At 34.7% G+C, this 27,144-nt stretch overlaps 1 protein-coding gene across 1 annotated transcript; it reads right to left on the bottom strand.

Moving 5' to 3' along the window:
- Nucleotides 1-1,146: 1,146 nt before the first annotated feature.
- Nucleotides 1,147-27,138, bottom strand: LOC137028186 (carcinoembryonic antigen-related cell adhesion molecule 3-like). The gene is made up of 8 exons (XM_067396957.1): nucleotides 27,111-27,138; nucleotides 26,835-26,891; nucleotides 22,980-23,082; nucleotides 22,065-22,291; nucleotides 4,259-4,582; nucleotides 3,570-3,905; nucleotides 2,674-2,702; nucleotides 1,147-1,218 (listed from the first exon to the last, which is right to left on the bottom strand). The coding sequence occupies exons 1-8, from the start codon at nucleotides 27,136-27,138 to the stop codon at nucleotides 1,147-1,149; spliced, it is 1,176 nt and encodes a 391-aa protein (XP_067253058.1).
- Nucleotides 27,139-27,144: the final 6 nt, after the last annotated feature.

The following is a 27,144-nucleotide window of genomic DNA, read 5'->3' as shown; positions in this document are numbered from 1 at the left end:
TGGTGTGTTCAGCTGTGAATGTGAGCCATGTGACTCTCTCCTGGTACAAAGGAAACAGTTTATTGTCCAGCATCAGTGTGTCTGATCTCAGCATCAGTCTCTCTCTACCTCTGGAGGTGGAATATCAGGATAAAAACACCTACAGCTGTGTGCTGAACAATCCCATCAGCAACCAGACTCAACATCTGGACATCAACTAACTTTACTAACTAATTGATTGTCTCTTAGTTATACCATGTTGATATTTGATGGTATATGTTGTGTTATTCTCAGACAGGATATGTCCATTTTGTCTTTACTCTTTGTATCATATCTTCTAATGTTATTCTGATGTCTGAATGTTTAGGTTTGCTAGTAGCATAACCAACAGAAACTTTATTTTTGATTTATCATATGGAATTTTTCAGCATTCATTATTAAACATAAACATTCACTGTGCTTCTTTGCTTTTCATTTACTGTTCATTTTATTATTTTTGCTAAATAAAATTATATATTAAGTGTGCTGGTTTACAGTTCCACACACGATAAGCTGGATATTTTGGCAAATGTAACATAAACATCATTGCTCTTGAGTGTCCAAAGCAGAAAATCACACCTCTCTAAAAGAATAGCACTCTACTTGGAGAGGGTGTGCTATAAATACACACTTCTGTACTCAGAGAAGAGCTAAAGAACCTAGAACACAACATAGGACACTGATTATTGCCTGTTTGAACAATAACAAGCTTAAAAACTCAACAGATGACATTAAATGCTTTGAAAAAAATTGATTTATTCTATGAAAAGTAAATGTTTACCTTTACAGTACAGTGATAATAAGAAATAAAACAGTGTGTTGTGCTTGAGGTAAAAAAAAAGAGTAGCTTTTAGCCTTCAGACATCTTTCCACAGAGATTAATAACAGTACATTATCACAACTGTTTTGGATAACAAGTTTTCTGAAATTTTAATGTTTTTTACAGAGTGGATTTTGAATGTCTCTTTTTATTAGTTTATATATCATGAAAATACATGTTTAGCATCAAAATCTCAAAAGTGATCAGTGCATGGAAAAAGAAAGATTTTGCTCATATTGAATTTAATTAAATCTAAATGTGATTGATTGAAGGTTCACCTTCAGAAAGTAATGCAGCAAAATATTCATTCAGTTACCATCAAAAACCATCAGTAGAGTCTTATTCTGATCAGGGTACTGATTTTCTACTCCACTGTTTTCCTGTAAGAAAACAAATTTTCAGAAGGTAAAAGAAATCTAACAATTCAGTAACTTAAGGTGAGACACTGTAGATGAATAAAGTAAAAAATAAATAAATAAAATAATCACCATACTTCCCGAGCTGATTACATTAAGAAGTTTTCTAAAATATTGTTTAAATATGAAAATGAGGCATTGTTTAATTAAATGCGCTATTTTGCATACATTTCTAGTACAAAAATCGGAAAATAGGATTTTTTTTTTACAGAGGGTATTTCTTTTTTATCACTCCATAATTCAGAAAGTAAACTAGAAAAAATGTGTATATATATATCTATATATATATATATCTATATATCTATATATATATATCTATATATATATATATATATATATATATATATATATATATATATATATATACACATATATATATATATATATATATATATATATATATATATATATATATATATATATATATATATACATGAAGAAAAATCTTAAATACTTAAACTGCTAAACTGCGGTAATATACAATACTGGTCAAAAGTTTGGACTCATTACTATGTTTAATGTTTTTGAAAGAAGTCTCTTTTGCTCAACACCGCACACTGCATTTATTTGATAAAAAAGTGAAATATTATTACAATTTAAAATAATGGTTTTCTATTTTAATATACTTTAAAATATAATTTATTTCTGTGATCAAAGTTGCATTTTCAGCATCATTACTTCAGTCTTTAGTGTCACATAATCCTTCAGAAATCATTCTAATATGATTATTTATTATGAGTGTTGGAATCAGTTGTGCTGCTTAATATTTTTTTGCAAGCTGTGATACTCCCTTCAGGATTCTATGATGAATAAAAAGCTAAAAAGAACAGCATTTATTCAAAACAGAAATCTTTTCTAACAATATAAACCTTTACTATAACTTTTTTATCAATTTAACACACCCTTGCTGAAAAAAGCATTCATTTATATTTTAAAAAAGAGAGAGAAAAAAAAAAAACTGACCCCAAATTTTGTATACTGTTAGAAAAGATTTCTAATGTTTTAACTTTTTATTCTTCAGAGAAATTATCACAAGTTATGAAAAAATATTAAGCAGCACAACTGATTCCAACACTCACAATAAATAAACATATTAGAATGATTTCTGAATTCAGATTTCAGATTTCATTCTGTATGATTTATAAGCCTTTTGAAAAGTGGGGACATGGGGTAATGTCCTCATAAGTCACCTCTTTTTGTAATACCTATGTCATACCCATGTCATTATACACATTTGTGTCCTGATATGTCACAAACACTCACACACACACACACACACACACACACACACACACACACACACACACACTCAATTACAAACCTGCATCTGTAGTAAATTCAGGTTTTTTTTTGTTTGTTTGTTTGTTTTTGTTTTTTGTTTTTTTTTGCAGGCACAAAAATTCAGAGTTAGTATCTCACCTGAACTTGATTGTGCTCCTTCCTGATGTCTGTTTGAACAACAACAAACTCGATTAAACACATTACTTTGGTTAAAATTAGAATAAAAGTTTGTATTTTCACATCTATTAAAGACTTGTTTCACACATTAAATCTCATTCTTGTTAAATCAGCTTTTTGCAATACTCACTTTTCCTTTTTGCTTGATGCTTTCAATAACAAAACCCACCAGCGGCTGAAACCATTATCAGTAGAACAACAGAAACACATATTCCTTCTACAGATGAACCTGAACATGGAACAGCTAAAGAGAGACAGTCAATATTACTAAACATCATCTGATAATCCATTATTTAACAATATAATTGATTGATACACCTTTCATCGCCAGTTTTATGATATTAATTTGACTAAAAAATCTGATGAGTTTATGAAGACGAGAAGTTAAAACAGCATCACAACACTGTCAGATCAACACTGCAGTGTTTATTGGAAAAAAATATCAAATTGTATGCATGTTTCATATAAACAGACTTTGGAACAACTTGTGTTTGTTGTGATATTGACATACAACTTTGATATGCATGTGAAGATCTTAAAAAAAAAAAAAAAAATGTCCTCTCTATTGTAGCTTATGATACTCTGAGCACTGCCGATAACTTTTATTGTGAGCACTTCTTGTCTATTTGCCTCGTCATGATGACTCGCTTGTTGTATTCCTCACTTGTACTGTAAGTCGCTTTGGATAAAAGCGTCTGCCAAATGAATAAATGTAAATGTAAGATGATAGAGATTGTTTACTATTTTAATACTGAGATAAAGCTCTTATTTTCAAATAGGAGACAATGAAAACAATAATATTGAGCCGTATTCTAAAACTGGAGGGGAAATCAAATGAATAAATCAGTTATACTCACCAATGACAGTTAATACTGCTAATTTTCTTTCAACACTGCTGCTGTTGTTGATGATGATCTTCAGTTTATATTCTCCAGAGTCTGTGTTTCTGATGTTTGTGATGGTCAGAGATCCAGTCTGATTGTCCGGCTTCAGTCTGTCTCTGAATCTCTCTTTACACTGAACATCTGTACAGATCTTACTCTGATCTCCAGTGATTTGTGAGATGACAATGTCATTAAAATACCACGTCATCTCATCATGTGGGTTGTTTATTACACCAGGATCTAAAGTAACAGATTCTCCCTCCTTCACTGACTTTCTATTCATTTCATTTTGTTCAGCAGCAGAAACACCTGAAACACAAACCAACAGATGACTGTAGAGTATTCTCTCCAAAAAAAGATAATTAAAATTGGTCTTGTGAGCATAAAAGAAAAAAAGAAAAAAGAAAAAAAAAGTGAAAATTAATTAATTGCTCTCTCAAAAGCAACATTTGTCCACATTGTGTACACTGAACATACTTTCTGGAAAGCTAAAAATCTCATGATATAATAGACTAATTTCAAAATATGAGTAAAAACTATAACTAATGTTACAGTAAGGAACTGCTGTCTTCAGAACACAACTGCAGAATACCACTGCTGTAATAAAGACAAAGATGTGATTTAAAAATAACCTGCTTTTAAACATTTGATAAATGACTCACCATTGACAGTAACGTTGAAGATCTTTTCACTGAATCTGTTGCTGAAGATTTCTAGTCTATAATCTCCAGAGTCTGTGTTTGTGATGCTTGTGATGGTTAGAGATCCAGTCTGATTATTCCCCTTCAGTCTGTCTCTGAATCTCTCTTTACACGGATCATCTAAACAGATTTTACTGTGATCTCCAGTGATTTCAGCGATGCGATTGTCATTAAAAAACCACTTAATTCTGTCTTGTTGGTTCATCTTAACACCAGAGTATAGAGTGACTGAATCTCCCTCCATTACAGTCACTGACTCTCTGCCTGAACCAGCACCAGATGAACCTGAAAAAGAAATTAACAGATATCACTTCTGATGAACTAGGACAAAAACATACAATAAGAAAGAGTTTCAGTCATATTTCTCTCTCTGATAACACATGCAAACAAACAGCAGAAGAACATCACTGATTCACACATTCATTCATCAGACAAACATACAGGAGTTTCATGGACGTTCATAAAATTGCCACACCCTGTATATATATTGGTGCAATCAAGCAAGTAATGATTATTGTACATTTTCATAGACCCATATGAATATTCAATACTGAATACAAAAATCTCTATTAATACATTACCTTACTATAAAAAGATTTTGACTTCAATAAACCCCTTCAAGTTTATTATAGGGTCTTCCTCACTTCCACACTCAGAACACTACAATTCCATATGAAAATTAAGCTTTGTTTGATTATAGTAAAACTGTAATAGTAAAAGTGTGGCAACCATGGTTTTTGGCTGATTGATTATTATTTGTTTAACTGCAGTTTTGCTACCAATACAAGTAACCTCTAAAATGCTGGGTTAAAAACAACCCAAGTTTGATTGCAAATGGACAAACCCAATTATTTTAAATGGGGGATAAATCTCATTATGAGAGAAATGTTTTTCTCTAATACACACTGCTCACAATTAATCATACCCTTTTATTCAATACTTTTCGCAACTTCCTTTTGCCAAGAGAACAGCTCTGAGTCTTCACCTATAATGGCTGATGAGTTTGAAGAACACCTGACAAGAGATCAGAGTCCATTCCTTCATGCAGAATCTCTCCAGATCCTTCAGATTTCCAGCTCCATGTTCCCAGCCAACACAGCATGGTGGGGCCCCGATGGGTGTCACCTGGGTAGCATAACTGGGGCCCAGACATTTTTGTCCACTGTTTCCATGGAGGCCCCACATGGGTTAGCCCAGATGAACTGAACACTGCTCAGTGTGCAAACTACAGGCTGTTAAATGAAACACAGAAACATGCTGGAGTTAATGAGATAATTAGGTGATAATGAGCAGAATCACTGAAGGACAGAGAAACAACAAGAACTACGACTTCAGCCACAGCCTTCGATGAAATCAAATGAAGATAAAAGACATTAAATCTCTGAAGATCTGATTAAACAACTCCACAAACAGCATTACCAGCTTCACTTATTACTAACCAGACTGACTTTATTTCTGACATACATCTACAGAAGTTGTTATTGAGAATTACCAGAGGTTTAGATGTTGATGATTTGTTGAAAATAAGTTTGTTTTTATGTCACCGTGATCAAGGTCAGCACTTACTTCAGTTAGGCAGTTTGACTCTTGATTGTTTTAGTGCTTCTCTGGCTGCTTGTTGTGGCAAGAAAAACAAAAGACAATGTGGTCAGCTGCTAAATGTTAAAAATATAGTCATCATTTAGTGGCTTAATTCACTGATCTAATGAGCTTTTTATGAGCAAAAAGTGATTAACTTTGTGCTGGATCTCCACTAGAATTACAACACTAAAAATGTTTTAATCAAAAAATTTGAAAAACTCATTGTTCTCTAAACACTTCAAACCTCCTGCAAGATTAACTTACACAGACATCAAGAATCAGCATATCAATCTCAACAATGGTGACATGCTTCATGCTACAATGCATTCTGGGAGCCATGGATGAGTTTTGTATGAGGCACCCAGAATGCATTGCAGCATGAAGTGTGTCACCATTGTTGAGAATCATACGCTGATTCTTGATGTCTGTGTGTGAATAAGCTTTGTATTTTTTAGATTTATTATTCTGATCTGATTTTTTTTTTTTTTTAGTTCTGGAGAAGATCCAGCACAAAATTAATAACATTTTTCATATAAAGCTCAGTTATTAGATCAGTGAACAAAGCCATTACATGACGACAATTATATTCATATCACTGAACAGCTGACAGCTAAACATATTGTCTCTTGCTTTTCTTGCCATAACAAACAGCAAAAGCAGCCAAAGAAACATTATTACTGAAACAGTCAAGAGTCAAACTGCCTAACTGAAGTAAGCGCTGACCTCGATCACAGTGACATCAAACCAAACGTAATCATCAACATCTAAACCTCTGGTGATTCTCAATAACAACTTTTGTAGATGAATGTCAGAAATAAAGTCAGTCTGGTTAGTAATAAGTGAAGCTGGTAATGCTGTTTGTGGAGTTGTTTAATCAGATCTTCAGAGATTTAATGTCTTTTATCTTCAGTTGATTTCATCGAAGGCTGTGGCTGAAGTCGTAGTTCTTGTTGTTTCTCTGTCCTTCAGTGATTCTGCTCGTTATCACCTAATTATCTCATTAACTCCAGCATGTTTCTGTGTTTCATTTAACAGCCTGTAGTGTGCACACTGAGTAGTGTTCAGTTCATCTGGGCTAACCCATGTGGGGCCTCCATGGAAACCGTGGACAAAAATGTATGGGCCCCAGTTATGCTGCCCAGGTGACTCCCATCTGGGCCCCACCATGCTGTGTTGGCTGGGTTGGTGCTTCTTCTCTTCAGTTCACTCCACTCATTTTCTTTAGGGTTCAGGTCAGGGGACTGAGATGGCCATGGCAGAAGCTTGGTTTTGTATTCAGTGACCCATTTTTGTATTGTTTATGTTTGTTTTGAATCATTGTCCTGATGGAAGATCCAACCAAGGCCCATTATTGGATTTCTAGCAGAAGCGGTCAGGTTTTGATTTTCATCTGTTGGTATTTTTTTGCTTAATCTGACCATAAAATATTTGAAAAGTAACTGACACTACTGGAACTTCAAACGGGATGGGTTATATAGTCAGATGAAGCAAAAAAATAGCTTTTTTAGCAGCAAACACTTAAGATTGGTTTGGTGCACACAGGGGTAAAAAGTACACCATGGTGTACTTTTTACCCCTGTGTGCACCAAACCAATCTTACACATGCATGTGTACAATGATGGATCTTTAATGTTGTGGGCCTATTTTTCTGCCAGAGGTCCTGGATTTCTTGATCAGATACATGGCATCATGGATTCTATCAAATACCAACAGATAAAAAATCAAAACCTGACTGTCCCTGTTAGAACTCCTATAATGGGCTGTGGTTGGATCTTCCAGCAGGACAATAATAAAAGGGTATGATTAATTGTGAGCAGTGTGTATTAGAGAAAAACATTTCTCTCATAATGAGATTTTCCCCCCATTTAAAATAATTATTCTCAAATGAAAGGTTGGATAGATTTTTTTAAATAAAAGATCAAAAGTATTAACGATGCAGATTTATTTTCACAGCCTTCTTTGGTCATATTTACCAAGGGTACACAGTAAAAAACGTTGGGTTATTTTATTAACCCAACCGTTGGGTTACACATATTGGGTCACTAGGTTGGGTTATTTACCAAAAATGTTGGGTCATTTTTAAAATCGTTGGGTTATTTTTATTAATAACCCATCTGTTGGGTTAAATGCGGATCCCGTGACGGTTCAAATTTTAACGGTCCAGGGACAGTCAACGGAAAGAAGCTGCTGCAGCCTGATTATGAAGGTAAGCATGTCGTTTTCGTATATAAAACTTTTATAAAATTAGGTATTGTGTAGTGAAACATTAACTTACGTATATTCTAAAAATGAATTTTATATTTTTACTAAGGAAGATCGTTAGGTCTCAGTAATCACTATCCAATATTACGCATGTTTTACGGTCTTCGTGATAATCTTTCATGACAACTAAATTTGAGCTTCAGACTTTAAAAAAGTACTTTTTTTTGTACAGGTCTTTTAGAAATGCGGAACGAAAGTGCCGTTTGGGCCGAGCCGCCGCACGGACCGTTTATCAGCCTACGCAGCGCGAGCTCGGTCCTCGATCCTCGATCATACGGCACCACAACAGGGCTGTTTGAATTCGCTAAAATCTAAGATACTGTAAGATGAAAAAGCGCAATATTCCCAACAGCTTCTATGCAAAAGCTGGAAAAACGTTTTGCAACCAATGAACGATTAGTTCATGAGTTATCGATAAATAACCTACTGTTTATTAGATTTACTGTAGTAACACTAAATGCAAATCTGGTATTTGCAGAAATGTGGTATATTAATAATGCATGTTCTATATAGTAATGCATGTAAATGTATTACAGGGGTATCTGAAGCATCTTTGTACTATTATTTCTTATGAAGCTAACGTTATGTTAGTTCTTGCATTTGTGTTGTACTAAATGTGTTTATACTTGTGTTTTAGACAAATGGAATAATTTGTGAAGCAAAGACTACAACAACCTGCTATTTAATGGAAACATTTGAAGGTAAGCTATTTAAATAAGTGACAACTTTTTTAAAATACTGTCAATATTTCATTTTTCTGTTTTATTGTAACACAGAGCAAGAAGTGGATGAAAGTTTTATGCTGCTGGATGACCGTGGTTCTCAACTGGTCCTAGATTATCCCCAGCAATACACATTTTTGATGTCTTCCTTATCTGACACCCTTTACGGCCTTGGAGTCTCTCTGCTAACAAGCTGGTAAGTTAAATCAGGATTAGAAAGACAAAATGTGCAGTGCTAGGGCTACTACAGAACCAGGTAAACACTGGGGTACAGTTTATTACTCTTGTTTTGTTTTTTTCTCAGTTGTCTTCCTTCATTTTAATACATTATGTTTTAATTTAAACAGAATCCAAGTTGTTTAATGACTGACAACGATTTAGTATCAAAAGAACGCAAGAAGTCCTCACAGCCAAGCTAATGTGTTCATTAGATGTACAACACCTCAACAAACTGCATGGATTTGATCCTTTGGAACAAAAACTATTGAAGAAATGGAATGCTGAGTTTAATGATGTTCAGAATAGTGAAGGGTTGTTTTATTTTGGGAAAAAATGTATTGACCATGTCATGCTTGTGAAATTTGTCAACACACACGTGGTATAAATACAGTTTTTTTTAAACTTGTCTTTCAAAGATGGCCATGGAGAAACTGCCTTCAAAACCCTTCCCGCTGTCCTGCCATCATCGCCATGTCTCACAGATGGGAAAATGGTGCTGAAATGAAGCACAGCTTAACTGACAATCACCCTGTAAGTAAAAGCAACACTGCAAAATTAGCTTTGATAAATTACACTGCTCTCTACATATTGATTCTGCTTGTTAATGTGTTAGTTTACCCAAAAAAATGAAAATTCTGTCATTAATTTCTCACCCTCATGTTGTTCCACAACTATAAGACCTTTGTTCATCTTTGGAACGCAAATCAAAATCTTTTTAAAGATATTTAAAGAAATTTCTGTCCCTCCATTAAGAGTCCACGCAACTAAAATTTTTATGGCCCAGAAGGGTTATTTGAAATTATTTAAAAAATGAAAAGACACTTTAAACCTGAAGTTAAACCCGCTCAGTAGGTGGCAGCAAGTCCCTGCTAATGAGCGAGTCATTGAGATTCAACCGATTCATTAAAACGGCTGATCAATTCAGGAAGTGTTGCTCAGAGACGCAAAACAATTCTGTGGACTTTGTTTGGAACTATTTTCGTTGGCGAAATAGAGTGAAACAGGCTATTTAGTGTCTAAAATTAAAGTCCATTGATATTAAGTTATTGTTCATTAAACTGTACGCCGAATAAAATCAATATCACATTTGAAATTGTTGATATTTGGAGAAAAATTGCGCTGTGTAATATTGGTTAACTATATTAAGTGATATAAATATAAAGGATATACTGGAGCATTTTTGCCCCTTACCTTGAATTCTGGGTCATTCTAAAGGCATTTTAATAGACTAAACCACGCGCAGTGAAAGCGTACACTCTTAAATATGCACGCGCACTAGTCTAACCTAACTGTTACTAGACTACGACACATAGTGCATGCGTGCGCTCAATGAGTGTGTTTTTGTTTGGTTTTGTAAATTGAGGGACATACTTGATAATTTCAGATCGTTAAATCAACAATTGCGATATCATAGACATAGACGATATATATTGCATACCCTACAACACTGGCCTGATCAGACAAGTGACCGTTCCGTCTACCGTCCCGAGCGTCATTCACACTGGCCCCTCTGCCATCGGGCAGTCCTTATTGTCGAGCCCTGAAACTTCATCCACTGTTCCCTTAACGCTGTGCTCTTTGGGAAGCTGAATTAACCCTTTAACAGCAGGTGTAATGCAGTGACTATATTTTAATTCAGTACAGCACTGCTTCAGTGTAACTTTTACATAATTTTACATTGCTTATGTTGTCACAGTGCATGCCAACTAAACTTTATTTATTCTTTGAAGGTTGGCACTAATATAATGCATTACCTGAGCAGTGAGACAAGCCAGGATCCACATGACTTGATGCCTTGAGGACAAAGAGAACTCCCAAGTTTTTTTATGTATATATATATTTTTTGGGATCCACTTCAAAAGTTGACTATTAAGAGGGGTTCCTTCAACACTGCTGCCTCCTTAAGAACTTTGATCATCATCATTAGGTCCAACATATTTGTGGTTTTATCACTTAAGGTATGTTTACAACACATCAATGCATACAATGTACAGTGTTGACCCACAAAATAGAACCAGAGTCCTATTCCATTATTCCTACCTGTGGCCGACCTCACTGCGGACCTCAAGCGCCTGCTGTACGTGTGATATGTTTATTTATTGAAGGATTTAATGTTATGAATTTATGTGTACTCGTAGTTTTTCATTTAGTGTTCATTTTGTATTTTTGTGTTCTGTATATTTTATGTATGAGTTTACATGGTTGCGAAGGTTTTAAATATAGGTTTTAATTGTGTACTGTTTGCAAATTTATAGGTTTTGAATTTAATATTTACTGTACACTTTTGTAGGTTTAAATAGTGTTCATTTTGAATTTTTGTGTTCTGTATACATATTTTATTTATGTTTTGAGTTTACTCTGTACATGTTTGTGTAGGTTTTGAATGTGTACTGTTTGTGCAAATTTGCATAGGTTTTGAATTGATTTACACTTGTGTGTTTTGAATTTAATATGTACACTTATATTTACATTAAATGGCTCCACAATATTTCATTTGTCATTTAAAATATATTTGTTAAAACATATTATTTTATACAAATAAATAATCTAGAAAACAAAGTGTATTTTATATATTAAAATAATGTCATGAATAAAAGTTAATAGTCATAATTAGTAAATAACCCAACAAGTAACCCAACTATGGGTTAACATAGCACCTTCCCAACTGTGGGTTATTTTTAACCCAACTGTTGGGTTATTTTTTTACCCAACTGGCTTTTAACCCAACCATTGGGTTAAAAATAACCCACAGTTGGGAAGGTGCTATGTTAACCCATAGTTGGGTTACTTGTTGGGTTATTTTTAACCCAATATTTTTTAGTGAGTATGAATGATTTTGGGCACGACTGTAATTACTTGTGGCAACAGTAATAATTAAAAGGTGGATATTTTTTAATAAGCAATTTAATACATTTTCATTAATTATTATTTATTAAACTTATATTCACCAGAGAACACTCCTCCTTAGCCCTTTACCATTGTTTCACATACGTTTCCATTAACCTTTGCCTGGACTCAGTGTTGTGTCATTACATTCCTGTATGTAATGACACACCTGTGTGTCATTAGCTTGTTAAGTTTTGTGTATTTAAGAACTGTTCCTCGGTCATTGTTGATGATTTAGCAACTCCTTTTTTAGACTTTTTTCAAAATTTCACAAACTTTATCTAGATTCCAAGACTTGTGTACTGATCTATATTTATTTATATTGATCAGTGAACTAGCCACTATGATGTCATCTAGCAACATTTAGTGACCAATTTTAGCTACATTCAGTTGAAAGCTGTTGGCAACACTGTCCTCAGTTGTTGCTGGTCAGTCGTTGTATATGCTTCTTTTTTGGATTATCTTTGTTTTTGTTTTTTAATAAAAATTTGTTGTACGTGGATGCTCTTCTCAGTCTGCTCTTTGCCCAATCGTCACATTAACTAAACAACCCAGTTGCATGTGTTTGTCATATATTTGACCCAACGTGGGTTATTTATCCCAGCATTTTTAAACCAAGCATTTGGGTAGTGCAGCAAATCTACAGTAAATGTGTGGTTACAATGGTTGAGCAGTAACCATGGCCTGGTTTCATTTATATATAGTACAGCTGTGGTTGTAGAATGCGATGAAACGAAACTGTTACATACATCTCGTAAAAATGTATGCTTAATCTTACCTTGCACAAACAAAACATTCACTGCAGTCCATAAAAATAAAGAAATCATTTTCACACCAAGTCATGTGAAAACTAAACACAAATTATGGAGAAACAAAAGTTTCTAATAACACGGAAGAACAAAAATGGATGAAGGTCGCATTAGAAATACGTCATAGGGTGGAAATTTCCACATAGTCAACAGCTGAAAAAAGGCATAAAGAGTAAAAATGTGGCAACCATGGTTTTTGGCAGATTATTTATTATATATTGGCAGATTACAGTATATTATTTATTTATATAACTGCAGTTTTACTACAAGTACACTCTAAAATGCTGGGTTAAAAACAACCCAAGGTTGAAAATGGACACACCCAGCGGTTGGGATATATGTTTGGCCGATGTGCTCTTTGTTTTTGGTTTTTAATAAAACTTTGCTGAATGCGGATGCTCTTCTCAGTCTGCTCCTTGCCCAATCTTTACATTAACGCAGTCGCTTTCAGTTTCTCTGTATTTGACCAGACGTGGGTTATTTTCAGAGGTGTAAAAAGTACTCAAAAATGTTACTCAAGTGAAAGTACAAGTACTGAGTGAACATTTTACTCAGTTAAAAGTAAAAGTATCTGGACAGAATCATACTTGAGTAAAAGTAAAAAAGTACCACTGTACAAAAGGCCCTCAATCAATCAAGCATGTATATATTTAAATGGAAAGTATTATCTATTACGTCCAATAGGTGGCAGCCTACCCTTAACTCAAGTTCAGTGCAAGTATTGCATCAGCCAGAACTCCGGTGAAGTTAGGAGAAAATAGTCAAGTCAAGTCAAATTTATTTATATAGCGCTTTTACAATTGGTAATTGTTTCAAAGCAGCTTTACATATTAGAAGCACAGAAAAAAAGGGAAGTGGTTAAAACTGTACAAACAAGCGTGGTAATATGTAACATATACAAGATGGTGCCACATTAAGCCAATGTCGGCTGACTTCCAGGGGTGGAAAAAACCCCCTAGGAGAAAAACCCAGCATGCTAGCACTGGGAAAAAAGTCCTAGGAGGGAAAATCCCCTTGGAAGATATATATATGTAAATGTATATGGAGATCAAAATCTGAATTGTACATTTTTATTATAGAGATTAAAAATCGATTATATATAAATATATGTAAGCGGATACGGGGATCCTGGGCTACGTTGTAGTCAGGTCCAGACGCAGGTTCTCCATCTGACCTGGATACGGCCTGGATCCAGCACCCGGCAAACCTCAGGATAAGCAGAGAGACAGATATTAGCGTAGATGCCATTCTTGTTCTGATGTACAGGTATATCTAGTGTTATAGGAAATGTTCTCGGTTCCGGCCGACCTAATTATTGCAGCGTAACAATCCTTTAACGGATTTGAAAAATGTTAATGTATTGATAATGTCTTATGTGTATGCAAGAGCAAAGAGATGTGTTTTTATTCTAGATTTAAACTGACAGAGTGTGTCTGCTTCCCGAACAATGCTAGGAAGATTGTTCCAGAGTTTAGGTGCTAAATAGGAAAATGATCTGCCGCCTTCAGTTGATTTTGATATTCTGGGTATTATCAACTGGCCTAAATTCTGAGATCGCAATAAACGTGAAGGACTATAATGCATTAAGAGCTCACTTAGGTACTGGGGAGCTAAACCATTTAGAGCTTTATAAGTAAGTAGCAAGATTTTAAAATCTATACGATGTTTAATAGGGAGCCAATGTAATGTTGACAGAACTGGGCTAATATGGTCATACTTTCTGGTTCTAGTAAGAACTCTAGCTGCCGCATTTTGAACCAACTGTAGTTTGTTTAAAAGCCGAACAGAACAACCACCCAGTAGAGCGTTACAATAATCTAGTCTTGAGGTCATGAATGCATGAACCAACTGTTCCGCATTTGTCATTGAGAGCATATGTCGTAATTTAGATATATTTTTTAGATGGAAGAAGGCGGTTTTACAGATACTATAAACATGACTTTCAAATGAAAGATTGGTATCAAAGAGCACACCCAGGTTCCTAACTGAGGACGAAGGTTTAATGGAGCACCCGTCAAGTGTTAGAGAGTATTCAAGGTTTTTTCGTGAGGAAGTTTTTGGTCCAAAGATTAGGAAATCAGTTTTTTCTGAATTTAATAATAAGAAATTTCTTGTCATCCAGTTTTTAATGTCAGCTATGCATTCTGTTAGTTTTGTGAATTTGTAGGTTTCGTCAGGGCGCGAGGAAATATAGAGCTGAGTATCGTCAGCGTAGCAGTGAAAACTAACACCATGCTTCCTAATTATCTCTCCTAAGGGCAGCATGTACAGAGTGAAAAGCAACGGTCCTAATACTGAGCCTTGTGGTACCCCATATTTAACCTGTGATCGATACGACATCTCTTCATTAACTACCACAGACTGATAACGGTCAGATAAGTATGATTTGAACCATGCCAAAGCAATTCCACTAATGCCAATATAGTTTTCAAGTCTTTTTAAAAGAATGTTATGATCGATAGTGTCAAAAGCAGCACTGAGATCTAATAACACTAATAGAGAAATACAGCCACGATCGGATGATAGGAGTAGATCGTTTGTAACTCTAACGAGAGCAGTCTCAGTACTATGGTATGGTCTAAATCCTGACTGGAAATCCTCACAGATTCCATTTCTTTCTAAAAAGGAACACAGTTGTGTTGAAACTGCCTTTTCTAGTATCTTTGACAGAAAAGGTAGATTCGAGATTGGCCTGTAATTTACTAAATCTCTCGGATCTAGTTGAGGTTTTTAATAAGAGGTTTGATAATAGCCTGCTTAAAGGTTTTTGGCACGTGTCCTAGTGTTAAAGATGAATTAATTATATCAAGAAGTGGACCTACGACCTCTGGAAGCATTTCTTTCAGTAGTTTAGTCGGCATTGGGTCTAACATACATGTCGTTGATTTTGATGATTTGATAAGTTTAGATAATTCTTCCTCTCCTATAGCGGCGAATGATTCTAGTTTTACCTCAGGGACACTACAGTGCACTGTCTGAAGAGAAACTGTAGACGGTTGCATGTTTATAATTTTCTCTCTAATATTATCAATCTTGCAAGTAAAGAAGTTCATAAAGTCATTACTGCTGTGCTCTATGGAAACGTCAGCAGTTGAATCTCTGTTTCTAGTTAATTTAGCCACTGTGTCAAATAAATACCTAGGATTATGTTTGTTTTCTATTAAGAGATTTGAAAAATAAGTAGATCTAGCATTTCTTATGGCTGTTCTGTACTCAATCATTTTTTCTTTCCACGAAAGGCGAAAAACTTCTAGTTTTGTTTTCTTCCAACTATGTTCAGCTTTTCTAACAGCTCGTTTTAGAGCCCGAGTGTGCTCATCATACCAAATAGCTAGTATCTTTGATCAGATTTGAACTGTTATCATCTGTTTCTAGTTGGTGTGCGTCAATGACGACATGTAAGTGTGATGTTTATTATTATTGTTACTTTGTGATCGTTTTATTCACCATAAGTGATGACTCATCCGTAAGCTAAGCTAATGATGACTATTAGTGAAAGACGTCATTAGTATGACATTTTGTCGATCGCTATGTGATTATTAAGGCACTATTCATGCTGTAATCATTTAATTGATACAACTGGTTACTTTATACAGAGAATTGTTGACCTACTTTTAATTTATATTATCTTTATATTATCTTAATATTGTTTAATGCCCTTGCATGTGAGCATAATGCTGTACTATTTGTTATAATATTGCAGTTAGTAATTATTCCTTCTTTCTGTTTATTTAGAACCACACCTTCACACCTGTATACAGATAACACCAGAGGTGGGTAATCCAGGGGTCAAAGAGTAAAAGTCCTGCCATATTTTTATTCCACACACTGAAGCATTAATGAGATAAATAAGTGATTAATTGAGTGATGATTGAGCATTATTGAAGACACCTGATGATAACAAGCAGAATCACCAAAGGAGAAAGTCACTATTTTTAAGTTACCATCATCGAGGTCAGGGTTTGTTTTAGTTGAGCTCTTGACCCTTGACTATTTAATATTAAAGTTTGTTTGGGCAGTTTTAACTGCATTAAAACCAACCAGACAAGCAAAGTTAAAAGATGATCAGGTGGGTTTGGTTATGTTTTTACATATTTGATCTGAATCACTGAACTCATTTAGAGCCCAATCTCTGAGTTACATTTACATTATTGATTACAGCAACACTGTGATTCTACAGCACAAGATCAGCTTTTACAAAACAGATTTTTTTTTTTAAAGTTGTCCTTAAATATTTTAAAAAAATAAATATTTAGACCCACATAGACATCAAGAATCAGCCTGTGAATCTCAACGACGTTGACAAGCAACATATTCTGATCAACTCTGAACATTAGAAAACAAGCTACTAAAAAGTCACAGAAAAACAGCAACATTTTAATAGTGAGAATAAAGAAAATTACTAAAACAATTCAGCTCATAATTTATTCATGCAGCAATGCATGATGGGAGGCATGGATGAATTTTGATTGGTGGCACCCAGAATGCATTGCAACATGCTTTATTACTCTCACCACTGTTGAGATTCACAGGATGACTCTTGATGTCTGTGTGTTTAAATGAGCTGTTTTTTTTAAATCAGAACTCTAAAAAAAAATTGTATTGTATAAGCTGATCTTGTGCTGTAGAATCACAGTGCTGCTGTAATCTATAATGTAAATCTAACTCAGAGATTGGGCTCTAAATGAGTTCAGTGATTCAGATCAAATAATGTTTATGTAAAAACATAACCAACACCTGATCATCTTTTAACTTTGTTTGTCTGGTTGGTTTTAATGCAGTTAAAACTGCCCAAATAAAATCTAATATTAAAAAGTCAAGGGTCAAGAGCTCAACTAAAACAAACCCTGACCTCGATGATGGTAACTTAAAAATTTTGATTTTCTCCTTTGGTGATTCTGCTTGTTATCACCAGGTGTCTTCAATAATGCTCAATCATCACTCAATTAATCACTTATTTATCTCATTAATGCTTCAGTGGATGAGATAAAAATATGGCAGGACTTTTACTCTTTGACCCCTGGATTACCCACCTCTGGCCATTTTACAGTTTTTTTCTGGTGCCCCTGCTGCCAGAAAATAACCGTTTTGTAGGGGATTTTTTTTTTTTAATAAAATACAGTTTATAACCATAATTTTACATAAAATCTTTTGTATTTTATTTAGCTTTTAATATAAAAGTATGGTTATAAACTGTATTTTATTAAAAATTAAATAAAAATATCCCGTAAAAAAAAAAAGTAATTTCCTGGCAGCAGGGGTAATTTTCTCAAAAGAAGATGATTAAACAACTCCACAAACAGCCATAATATAGGCGTAATTCGCAGGTGGGACATGTCCCTACTACTTTTTGAAAGGATCAATATTGTCCTGACCACTTTTTAGTAGTAATATTCATATTATAAAAGTGTGTGTATATATATATATCATGTTTCTATTCTGTACACTGAGTTTTAGTAGCCTATATATTGATTTAACATAAATACCTTGTGCATGTGCATATTCATTGCACCTATCTGTTCTGTTCAATGTTATTTTCATATGGAAGTCCATGGTTATAATTATTCATAAGTATGCAGTGTCATAAGTACATCTCTGACGCTTATAACAAACCAAACCGTTTGAAAATCGGTAGAAAATTGAGCAAGTTATGGTTATTTAAAAGTACATGCACCATTAAAACACAATGTTACGAGTGAGCGAGCTGACTGTGACAAGATGGCCGCCAGGTGCGGACGTCGACCTCCATTGGCCAGCAGTGCGGACGAGACATCTAGCCTTTATTATGTATATCTATGATAAAAACACCTACAGCTGTGTGCTGTGCTAACTAATATAGATTCCCTCTTAGTTATACAGTGTTGATGTTTGATGGTGTATGTTGTGTTATTTTAGACAGGATATGTCCATTTTGTCTTCACTCTTTGTATCACATCTTTTAATGTTATTGTGATGTCTGAATGTGTAGTGGTTTGCTAGTAGCATAGCAAACAGAAACTTAACTAAAATGTTTTATTTTTGACTTTTCATATGGAATTTTTCTGCATTCATTATTAAACTTCAACATTCACTGTGCTTCTTTGTTTTTCATTTATTGTTCATGTTTTAATCTTTTTGCTGGTTTACAGTTCCACACACAATAAGCTGGATATTTTGGCAAATGTAATATAAACATCATCACTCTTGAGTGTCCAAAGCAGAAAATCACTAAAAGAATAGCACTCTACTTGGACGGGGTGTGCAATAAATACACACTTCTGTACTCAAGGAACCTAGAACACCCAACAAAGGACACTTAATATTGCACCTCCTAATGCCTGTTTGAACAACAACAAACTCACAAACTCAGATGTATTTATTCTATGAAAAGTAAATGTTTACAGTACAGTAATAATAATAATAATAATAATAAAAAAAAGTATGTTGTGCGTCAGGTAAAAAAGTATACAATAAAACACTGCAGAAGAATAAACAATTTAACTTACAGACATCTTTCCACATTAGATTAGGTCAAATTAGATTAATAACAGTACATTAACACAACTGTTTGGATTACTGTTTTCTGAAATTTTAGTGGTTTTTACAGAAGGGATTTTGAATGTCAATATATCATGAAAAGACATGTTTAGCATCAAAATCTCAAAAGTGACCAGTGCATAAAATTAGAACAAAGATTTTGTCCATATTGTAGCGTCTTGCTTCTCTGCACTTGTCCCTCATAAATGTTTATTGTATACACACATATTTATATATACATTTATACTAATTTATATACATTATCTATTTGACCTTCTGGCAGGGCTGGACTGGGACAAAAAAATGGCCCTGGCATTTTTGCTCAGACCGGCCCACCACAATCGGTCGGACACCACCCAAAAGAGTATTACAATTATTTGGTAGAGTTATTAAAAGTACACTTAGTAAGAGTAGGATTTCTAGATGGACAATGTGCTCCATGATATAAAAGCTAACCCTTAGAACGTGGATGTAGAATACTGATAATTCTATAAAGAAATTAAAAAAAAACAGACAGCAGAAAAACTATAATTTACAATTGCAAATATACTTTGTTTTAAAGAGCACAAACCCCTGTTTAAGAATCAAACATTTACCTCTCATTGTTTAGATACTCCCCATTAAAAACAATGAAAAAGAAAACTATAATACCAAATTACTCACAAAAAACGTCCTAATAAAATGATAAGAATGCTATTCACTTGCCATAAACAACCAAGTGTTCACACCAGAGTAATAGGGTACAAGAGCTACAAAACATAACTTTTTATAGCCGAAACGTGAGATCTAGTAGACCATCATCACGACTAACAGCTATAAATAGACACCTATAGTCTCGTTGTGAAATAAACACATCATCAGTAATATTACATTATAATAATAACCTGATTTTTTTTTTTTTTGAAAAATCAAATTGCATCATTTCAGGTTTTTCTATGAGAAGGGCCGTTACTGCATAAGTGAACTCTGATAGCTACAAGGGCACTGCTACAAAAAACAGTGCAAAACAACTTTTGCTGTGCTATTTGACTTAAGCTGACTGAGTGACCAGTGCAGTATAGGTGACAGTCTGACTTTATAATAACGACGACGATTATGTTGTCTTATAATATTCATTCATTTAAGCATCATCGTCGTCGTCGCCTCATGAGTCCCTCGCTGTTAATCATGTAACTACCCTGCTTACCGCTTCTATTATACTCTCCTGCTTACTCTGTCCCTCATTGGCTTCACTGCTCTTCTGCCATACAGGTCTCCTCCATGTTCTTCTATGTTCACCTGTTTTTGCACGTCAGGTACTGTAAGTTTGGAAACTGAAGCTATAGTAACCGCACTAAACATGCCTGTAATTTTTGCACGTTGAGGCATCAACCTCTACATTTTTTTGATTTTTTTTTTTTTTTTGCCCGCAACTTCTCCGCACCCCCCTTGCACTTGCACTTTTGTTTCTCCATCCTCCTAATCCACGGATGTTCTGGCGAAACAGATGGGACGGGGTGGAGTCTGTTAAGAGATGTGATTGGGCCAGCCCAGTGTCAGTATGGAAAATGAACCAATGGGCCGCTGTCCCTGCTTTATGGGCCGGTCGTTGGCCAATTTTATGTTTATTAAAAAACAAATCATATCATATAGCGGCCCCGCCCTCAAGTGCGTCGGCCCACCGGGCATTTGCCCGGTATGCCAGATTACCAGTCCAGGCCTGCCTTCTGGTTAGATGCTAACTGCATTTCATCGGTTCTGTGCTTGTACTCTGCACAATGACAATAAAGTTGAATCCATTTGAATGTAATCTAAATGTGATTGATCGAAGGTTCACCTTTAGAAAACATTATGCAGCAAACTATACTTTCAGTTACCATCAGGAACCATCAGTAGTCTTATTCTGATCAGGGGACTGATTTTCTACTTCACCGTTCTCCTGTAAGAAAAAAATTATTTTCAGATTTGCAGAATGTGTGTTAGACTTAATTTCCTAATATTTAACACAGTGTCTTCAATTTAAAAAACAGCATTTTCAAACTATATATGTGATATCCAAATTAAAACACACACACACTCACACACCAATTACAAACCTGAATCTGTAGTAAATTCCTTTTTTTTTGCAGGCACAAAGATTCAGTGTTAGTATCTCACCTGAACTTGATTGTGCTCCTTCCCGTATGTCTGTTTGAACAACAAAAATCTTGATTAAACACACATTACTTTGGTTAAAATTAGAATAAAAGTTTGTATTTTCACATCTATTAAAGACTTGTTTCACACAATAAATCTCATTCTTGTTAAATCAGCTTTTTGCAATACTCACTTTTCCTTTTTGCTTGATGCTTTCAATAACAAAACCCACCAGCGGCTGAAACCATTATCAGTAGAACAACAGAAACACATATTCCTTCTACAGATGAACCTGAATCTGGAACAGCTAAAGAGAGACAGTCAATATTACTAAACATCATCTGATAATCCATTATTTAACAATATAATTGATTGATATTTACACCTTTCATCGCCAGTTTTATGATATTAATTTAACTAATAAATCTGAAAGGTTTATGAAGAGGGGCAGTATCATATAAAAAGACCTGAGAACAGCTTGTTTGTTGGGATGCTGATATACAACTTTGATATGCATGTGAAGATGATAGAGACTGTTTAGATACTATTTTAAAACTGAGATAAAGCTCTTTCAAATAGGCCACAATGAAAACAATAACATCGAGCCGTATTCTAAAACTGGAGGGAAAATTCAATGAATAAATAAATTATACTCACGAATGACAGTTAATACAGTGAATATTCTGTCAACACTGCTGCTGCTGCTACTGATCTTCAGTTTATATTCTCCAGAGTCTGTGTTTCTGATGTTCATGATGGTCAGAGATCCAGTCTGATGATCCAGCTTCAGTCTGTCTCTGAATCTCCCATCACACTGAACATCTGTACAGATCTTACTCTGATTTCTAGTGATTTCAGCGATGAGAGTGTCATTAAAATACCACATCATTGTATCATTTGGGTTGTTTATTACACCAGGATCTAAAGTGACAGATTCTCCCTCCTCCACTGACTTTCTATTCATTTTATTTTGTTCAGCAGCAGAAACACCTGAAACACAAACCAGCAGATGACTGTAGAGTATTCTCTCCAAAAATATAATTCAAATAGATAACTGGAACTTGTGAGCATAAATGAAAAATGAATTCATTGCTCTCTCAAAAGCAACATTTGTCCACATTGTGTACACTGAACATACTTTCTGGAAAGCTAAAAATCTCATGATATAATAGACTAATTTCAAAATATGTAAAAACGATAAGTAAAAACGTAAAATAAATAAAACTATAACTAATGTTTCAATAAGGAACTGCTGTCAGCAGAACAACTGCAGAATGCCATTGCTGTAATAAAGACAAAGATGTGATTTAAAAATAACCTGCTTTTAAACATTCGATAAATGACTCACCATTGACAGTAACGTTGAAGATATTTTCACTGAATCTTTTTTTGCTGAAGATTTCTAGTCTATAATCTCCAGAGTCTGTGTTTGTGATGCTTGTGATGGTTAGAGATCCAGTCTGATTATTCCCCTTCAGTCTGTCTCTGAATCTCTCTTTACACGGATCATCTAAACAGATTTTACTGTGATCTCCAGTGATTTCAGCGACGCGATCGTCATAAAAAAACCATTTAATTCTGTCTTGTTGGTTCATCTTAACACCAGAGTATAGAGTGACTGAATCTCCCTCCATTACAGTCACTGACTCTCTGCCTGAACCAGCACCAGATGAACCTGAAAAAGAAATGAACAGATATCACTTCTGATGAACTAGAACACAAATATACAGGTGCTGGTCATATAATTAGAATATCATCAAAAAGTTGTTTTATTTCACTAATTCCATTCAAAAAGTGAAACTTGTATATTATATTCATTCATCACACACAGACTGATATATTTCAAATGTTTATTTCTTTTAATTTTGATGATTATAACTGACAACTAAGGAAAATCCCAAATTCAGTATCTCAGAAAATTAGAATATTGTGAAAAGGTTCAATATTGAAGACACCTGGTGCCACACTCTAATCAGCTAATTAACTCACAACACCTGCAAAGGCCTTTAAATGGTCTCTCAGTCTATTGCTGTAGGCTACACAATCATGGGGAAGACTGCTGACTTGACAGTTGTCCAAAAGACAACCATTGACACCTTTCACAAGGAGAGCAAGACACAAAAGGTCATTGCAAAAGAGGCTGGCTGTTCACAGAGCTCTGTGTCCAAGCACATTAATAGAGAGGTGAAGGGAAGGAAAAGATGTGGTAGAAAAAAAGTGTACAAGCAATACACTTTAATTAAAAAAAAAAACGGCTGTTGGGATGTTACTTATGTTGAAGCGCTGGTAGATAAAAACTACGCTGTAAAAACAATACATGTAATGCTTCCTTAAAAAGTCAAAATAACGCATGCACGTTTTCTTAATATTATAATTAAAAACCAACAGACTGATGAAAATGCGGGACATTTTCTCAATATGCGACGTGCGGGAGTCGGGACAAGGAGTCAAAATGCTGTGCGGTACAACGCAAAGCGGGACGGGTGGTCACACTAATGTCATCTACTGGTGTTGATCCACTGTGTTTTCTGAGGTCCAAGGTCAACGCAGCTGTATACCAGGAGGTTTTAGAGCACTTCATGCTTCCTGCTGCTGACCAACTTTATGGAGATGCAGATTTCATTTTCCAACATGGACTTGGCACCTGCAAACAGTGCCAAAGCTACCAGTACCTGGTTTAAGGACCATGGTATCCCTGTTCTTAACTCGCCTGACCTTAACCCCATAGAGAATCTATGGGGTATTGTGAAGTGGAAGATGCGATATGTCAGACCCAACAATGCAGAAGAGCTGAAGGCCACTATCAGAGCAACATGGGCTCTCATAACACCTGAGCAGTGCCACAGACTGATCGACTCCATGCCACGCCGCATTGCTGCAGTAATTCAGGCAAAAGGAGCCCCAACTAAGTATTGAGTGCTGTACATGCTCATACTTTTCATCTTCATACTTTTCAGTTGGCCAAGATTTCTAAAAATCCTTTCTTTGTATTTGTTTTAAGTAATATTCTAATTTTCTGAGATACTGAATTTGGGATTTTCCTTAGTTGTCAGTTATTCAAAATTAAAAGAAATAAACATTTGAAATATATCAGTCTGTGTGTAATGAATTAATATAATATACAAGTTTCACTTTTTGAATGGAATTAGTGAAATCAACTTTTTGAAGATATTCTAATTATATGACCAGCACCTGTACAATAAGAAAGAGTTTCAGTCATATTTCTCTCTCTGATAACACATGCAAACAAACAGCAGAAGAACATCACAGATTCACACATTCTTTCATCAGACAAACATACAGGAGTTTCATGGACATTCATAAAATTGCCACACCCTGTATATCTGTTGGTGCAATCAAGCAAGTAATGATTATTGTACATTTTCATAGACCCATATGAATATTCAATACTGAATACAAAAATCTCTATTAATATATTACCTTACAAAAAAAAGCCTTTGACTTCAGTAAACTCCTTTAAGTTTATTATAGGGTTTTCCTTACTTCCACACTCAGAACACTACAATAATCCCTTACAGAAATGAATCATTATTTTATTATAGTAGAAATGTAAAAACCATGGTCTATTATAGTAAAAGCATAATAGTAAAAGTGTGGCAACCATGTTTTTTTTTTTTTTTTTTGATTGATTGATTATTATTTGTATAACTGCAGGTTTACTACAACTCTAAAAATGCTAGGTTAATAGCAACCCATGTTTGGTTGAAAATGGACGAACCCAGCGGTTGGGTTAAATGTTTGCCTGACGTGCTGGGCAGTTTTTGTTTAAAAATGACTATATGTCTGGCTTAAACTGAACCCAAAATAGGTTGTAAATTAAAAATCAGACACATACTAGTGCCAACAGTAACAATTAAAAGGTGAATATTTTTTAATAAGCAATGTAATAAATGTTCATTAATTATTATTCCAATATATATACTCCAAGACTTGATCTATATTTATTTATATAGATCAGTGAACTCACCATTATGACGTCATTTTTCAACATTTAGCGACCAGTTTTAGCTAAAATCAGTTGAAAGCAGTTGTCAACACTGTCCTCAGTTGTTGCTGGTCAGTCATTGTATGTGCTTCCCTGTCTTTTTTGGATTATCTTTGTTTTTGTATTTTAATAAAACTTTGCTGAATGTGGAAGCCCTTCTCATTCTGCTCCTTGCCCAGTCATTACATTAACCCAACCCAGGATTTTCAAAACAACCCAGTCGCTAGGTTTGTCTGCATTTGACCAAGCATAGGTTATTTTTTACTCAGCATTTTTATACTGCATATTTGAACTATGGGTAGGGCAGCAAAACAATTAATGTGTGGCTAGAATGGATGAACTACAATAACCATGGCCTGGTTTCATTTTTTGTATCATGGTAACTGTTAAAAACAACTCCCATATGCCCACATCTTACCTTCCACAAACAAAATGTTCACTGTAGTCCATAAAAATAAAGAAAACATTTTCACAGTCAAATGAAAACTAAACACAAATTACATAGAAACAAAAGCTTCAAATGAAAGCAGCCCGGAAAACAACAGGTCGCAGTAGATACACGTCATAGGGTGGAGACATGACCACAGATGAATATCTTGTTTCTCTCCCTTTTGGTATATACAAAGATCTATTTGGCCACAGAATAACCCTAACCCATAATCTCCTTTTTTATTTATTATAGATACGTTGTCTACTTTGGTTACTAATGATTTATCAGTGAAGGAATTACATGTATGTAAAAACTTTAGCAATCAGACACCTAGTGTCATGCACATGTAATTGCAAACAAGGAGGAAGCAGCAACTGAATGCAGCAGTAACAAGTATTTAATAAAGATACTCAGGATTACAGGATCAAATGAACAAAACAACTACATACGCGTAACAAATAACAGACAACTGAACCGACAGAGACACAGGGCTTAAATACACAGATACTAATCAAAGTAACGAGACATCTGACATGGCACTGATGAACAACAGGTGATAGGAATCAAACAATCAGACACACTGGGAAACTGTCTCAAATTAAGAGGAACAGGCAAACATGAGCTGAAACTAATAACAAGCCACAAACAAAACGAGAACACAATGAAAACTAGACTAGAAACACAAAAACAGAACTAAACCATGACAGCTAGCACATGACAACCCCTTAATTTTTCAAAACGTTTGGTGTCTTTGCCGCTGTTAAAGGTTTCAAACTGATTTCAGGCTTTCTAAACCAACAAGAGCATTAATCAGTGTAAAATCTGTTTGTTCTCCAGGTGTGTTTGGTGATTCAGTGTCAGTGATAATAACATAAATACAATCCCATCAGCAACCAGACTCAACAACTGGACACATGTGAAGGTATGGTGATATTATTAATGATTTACTCACACTAATGGCTCATTTTGTACATTACAGATCAAGGCCTACCTTTAATGTACATAGAGCTGATCTCTACTGCTGCTGCTGGATCTCTGTTGATTGAATCTGCAGGAAATGTAGAAAAACAGGTCAGAGCAAACAATTAACATGCAAAAATAAATAAAACATAAATATTAAAAACATTTTAACATAACTTGTTAATGCAGTTGAAAGACAGAACTGATTTAGTATTGTGTAAACCATGAAAAAAGGTAAGAAGTTGTTGCAGTCAGTTAGTGTAACTGAAGTGTACAGCTACAGGCGTGGGTGGTTTATCGACTCCACCGTCATCATTATTACTGCGGTTGATCATTATTCT

The sequence above is a fragment of the Chanodichthys erythropterus genome, chromosome 10 (assembly GCF_024489055.1).
Source record: "Chanodichthys erythropterus isolate Z2021 chromosome 10, ASM2448905v1, whole genome shotgun sequence".
NCBI lineage: Eukaryota > Metazoa > Chordata > Actinopteri > Cypriniformes > Xenocyprididae > Chanodichthys > Chanodichthys erythropterus.
This window is presented reverse-complemented; position numbering and strand designations above follow the sequence as displayed.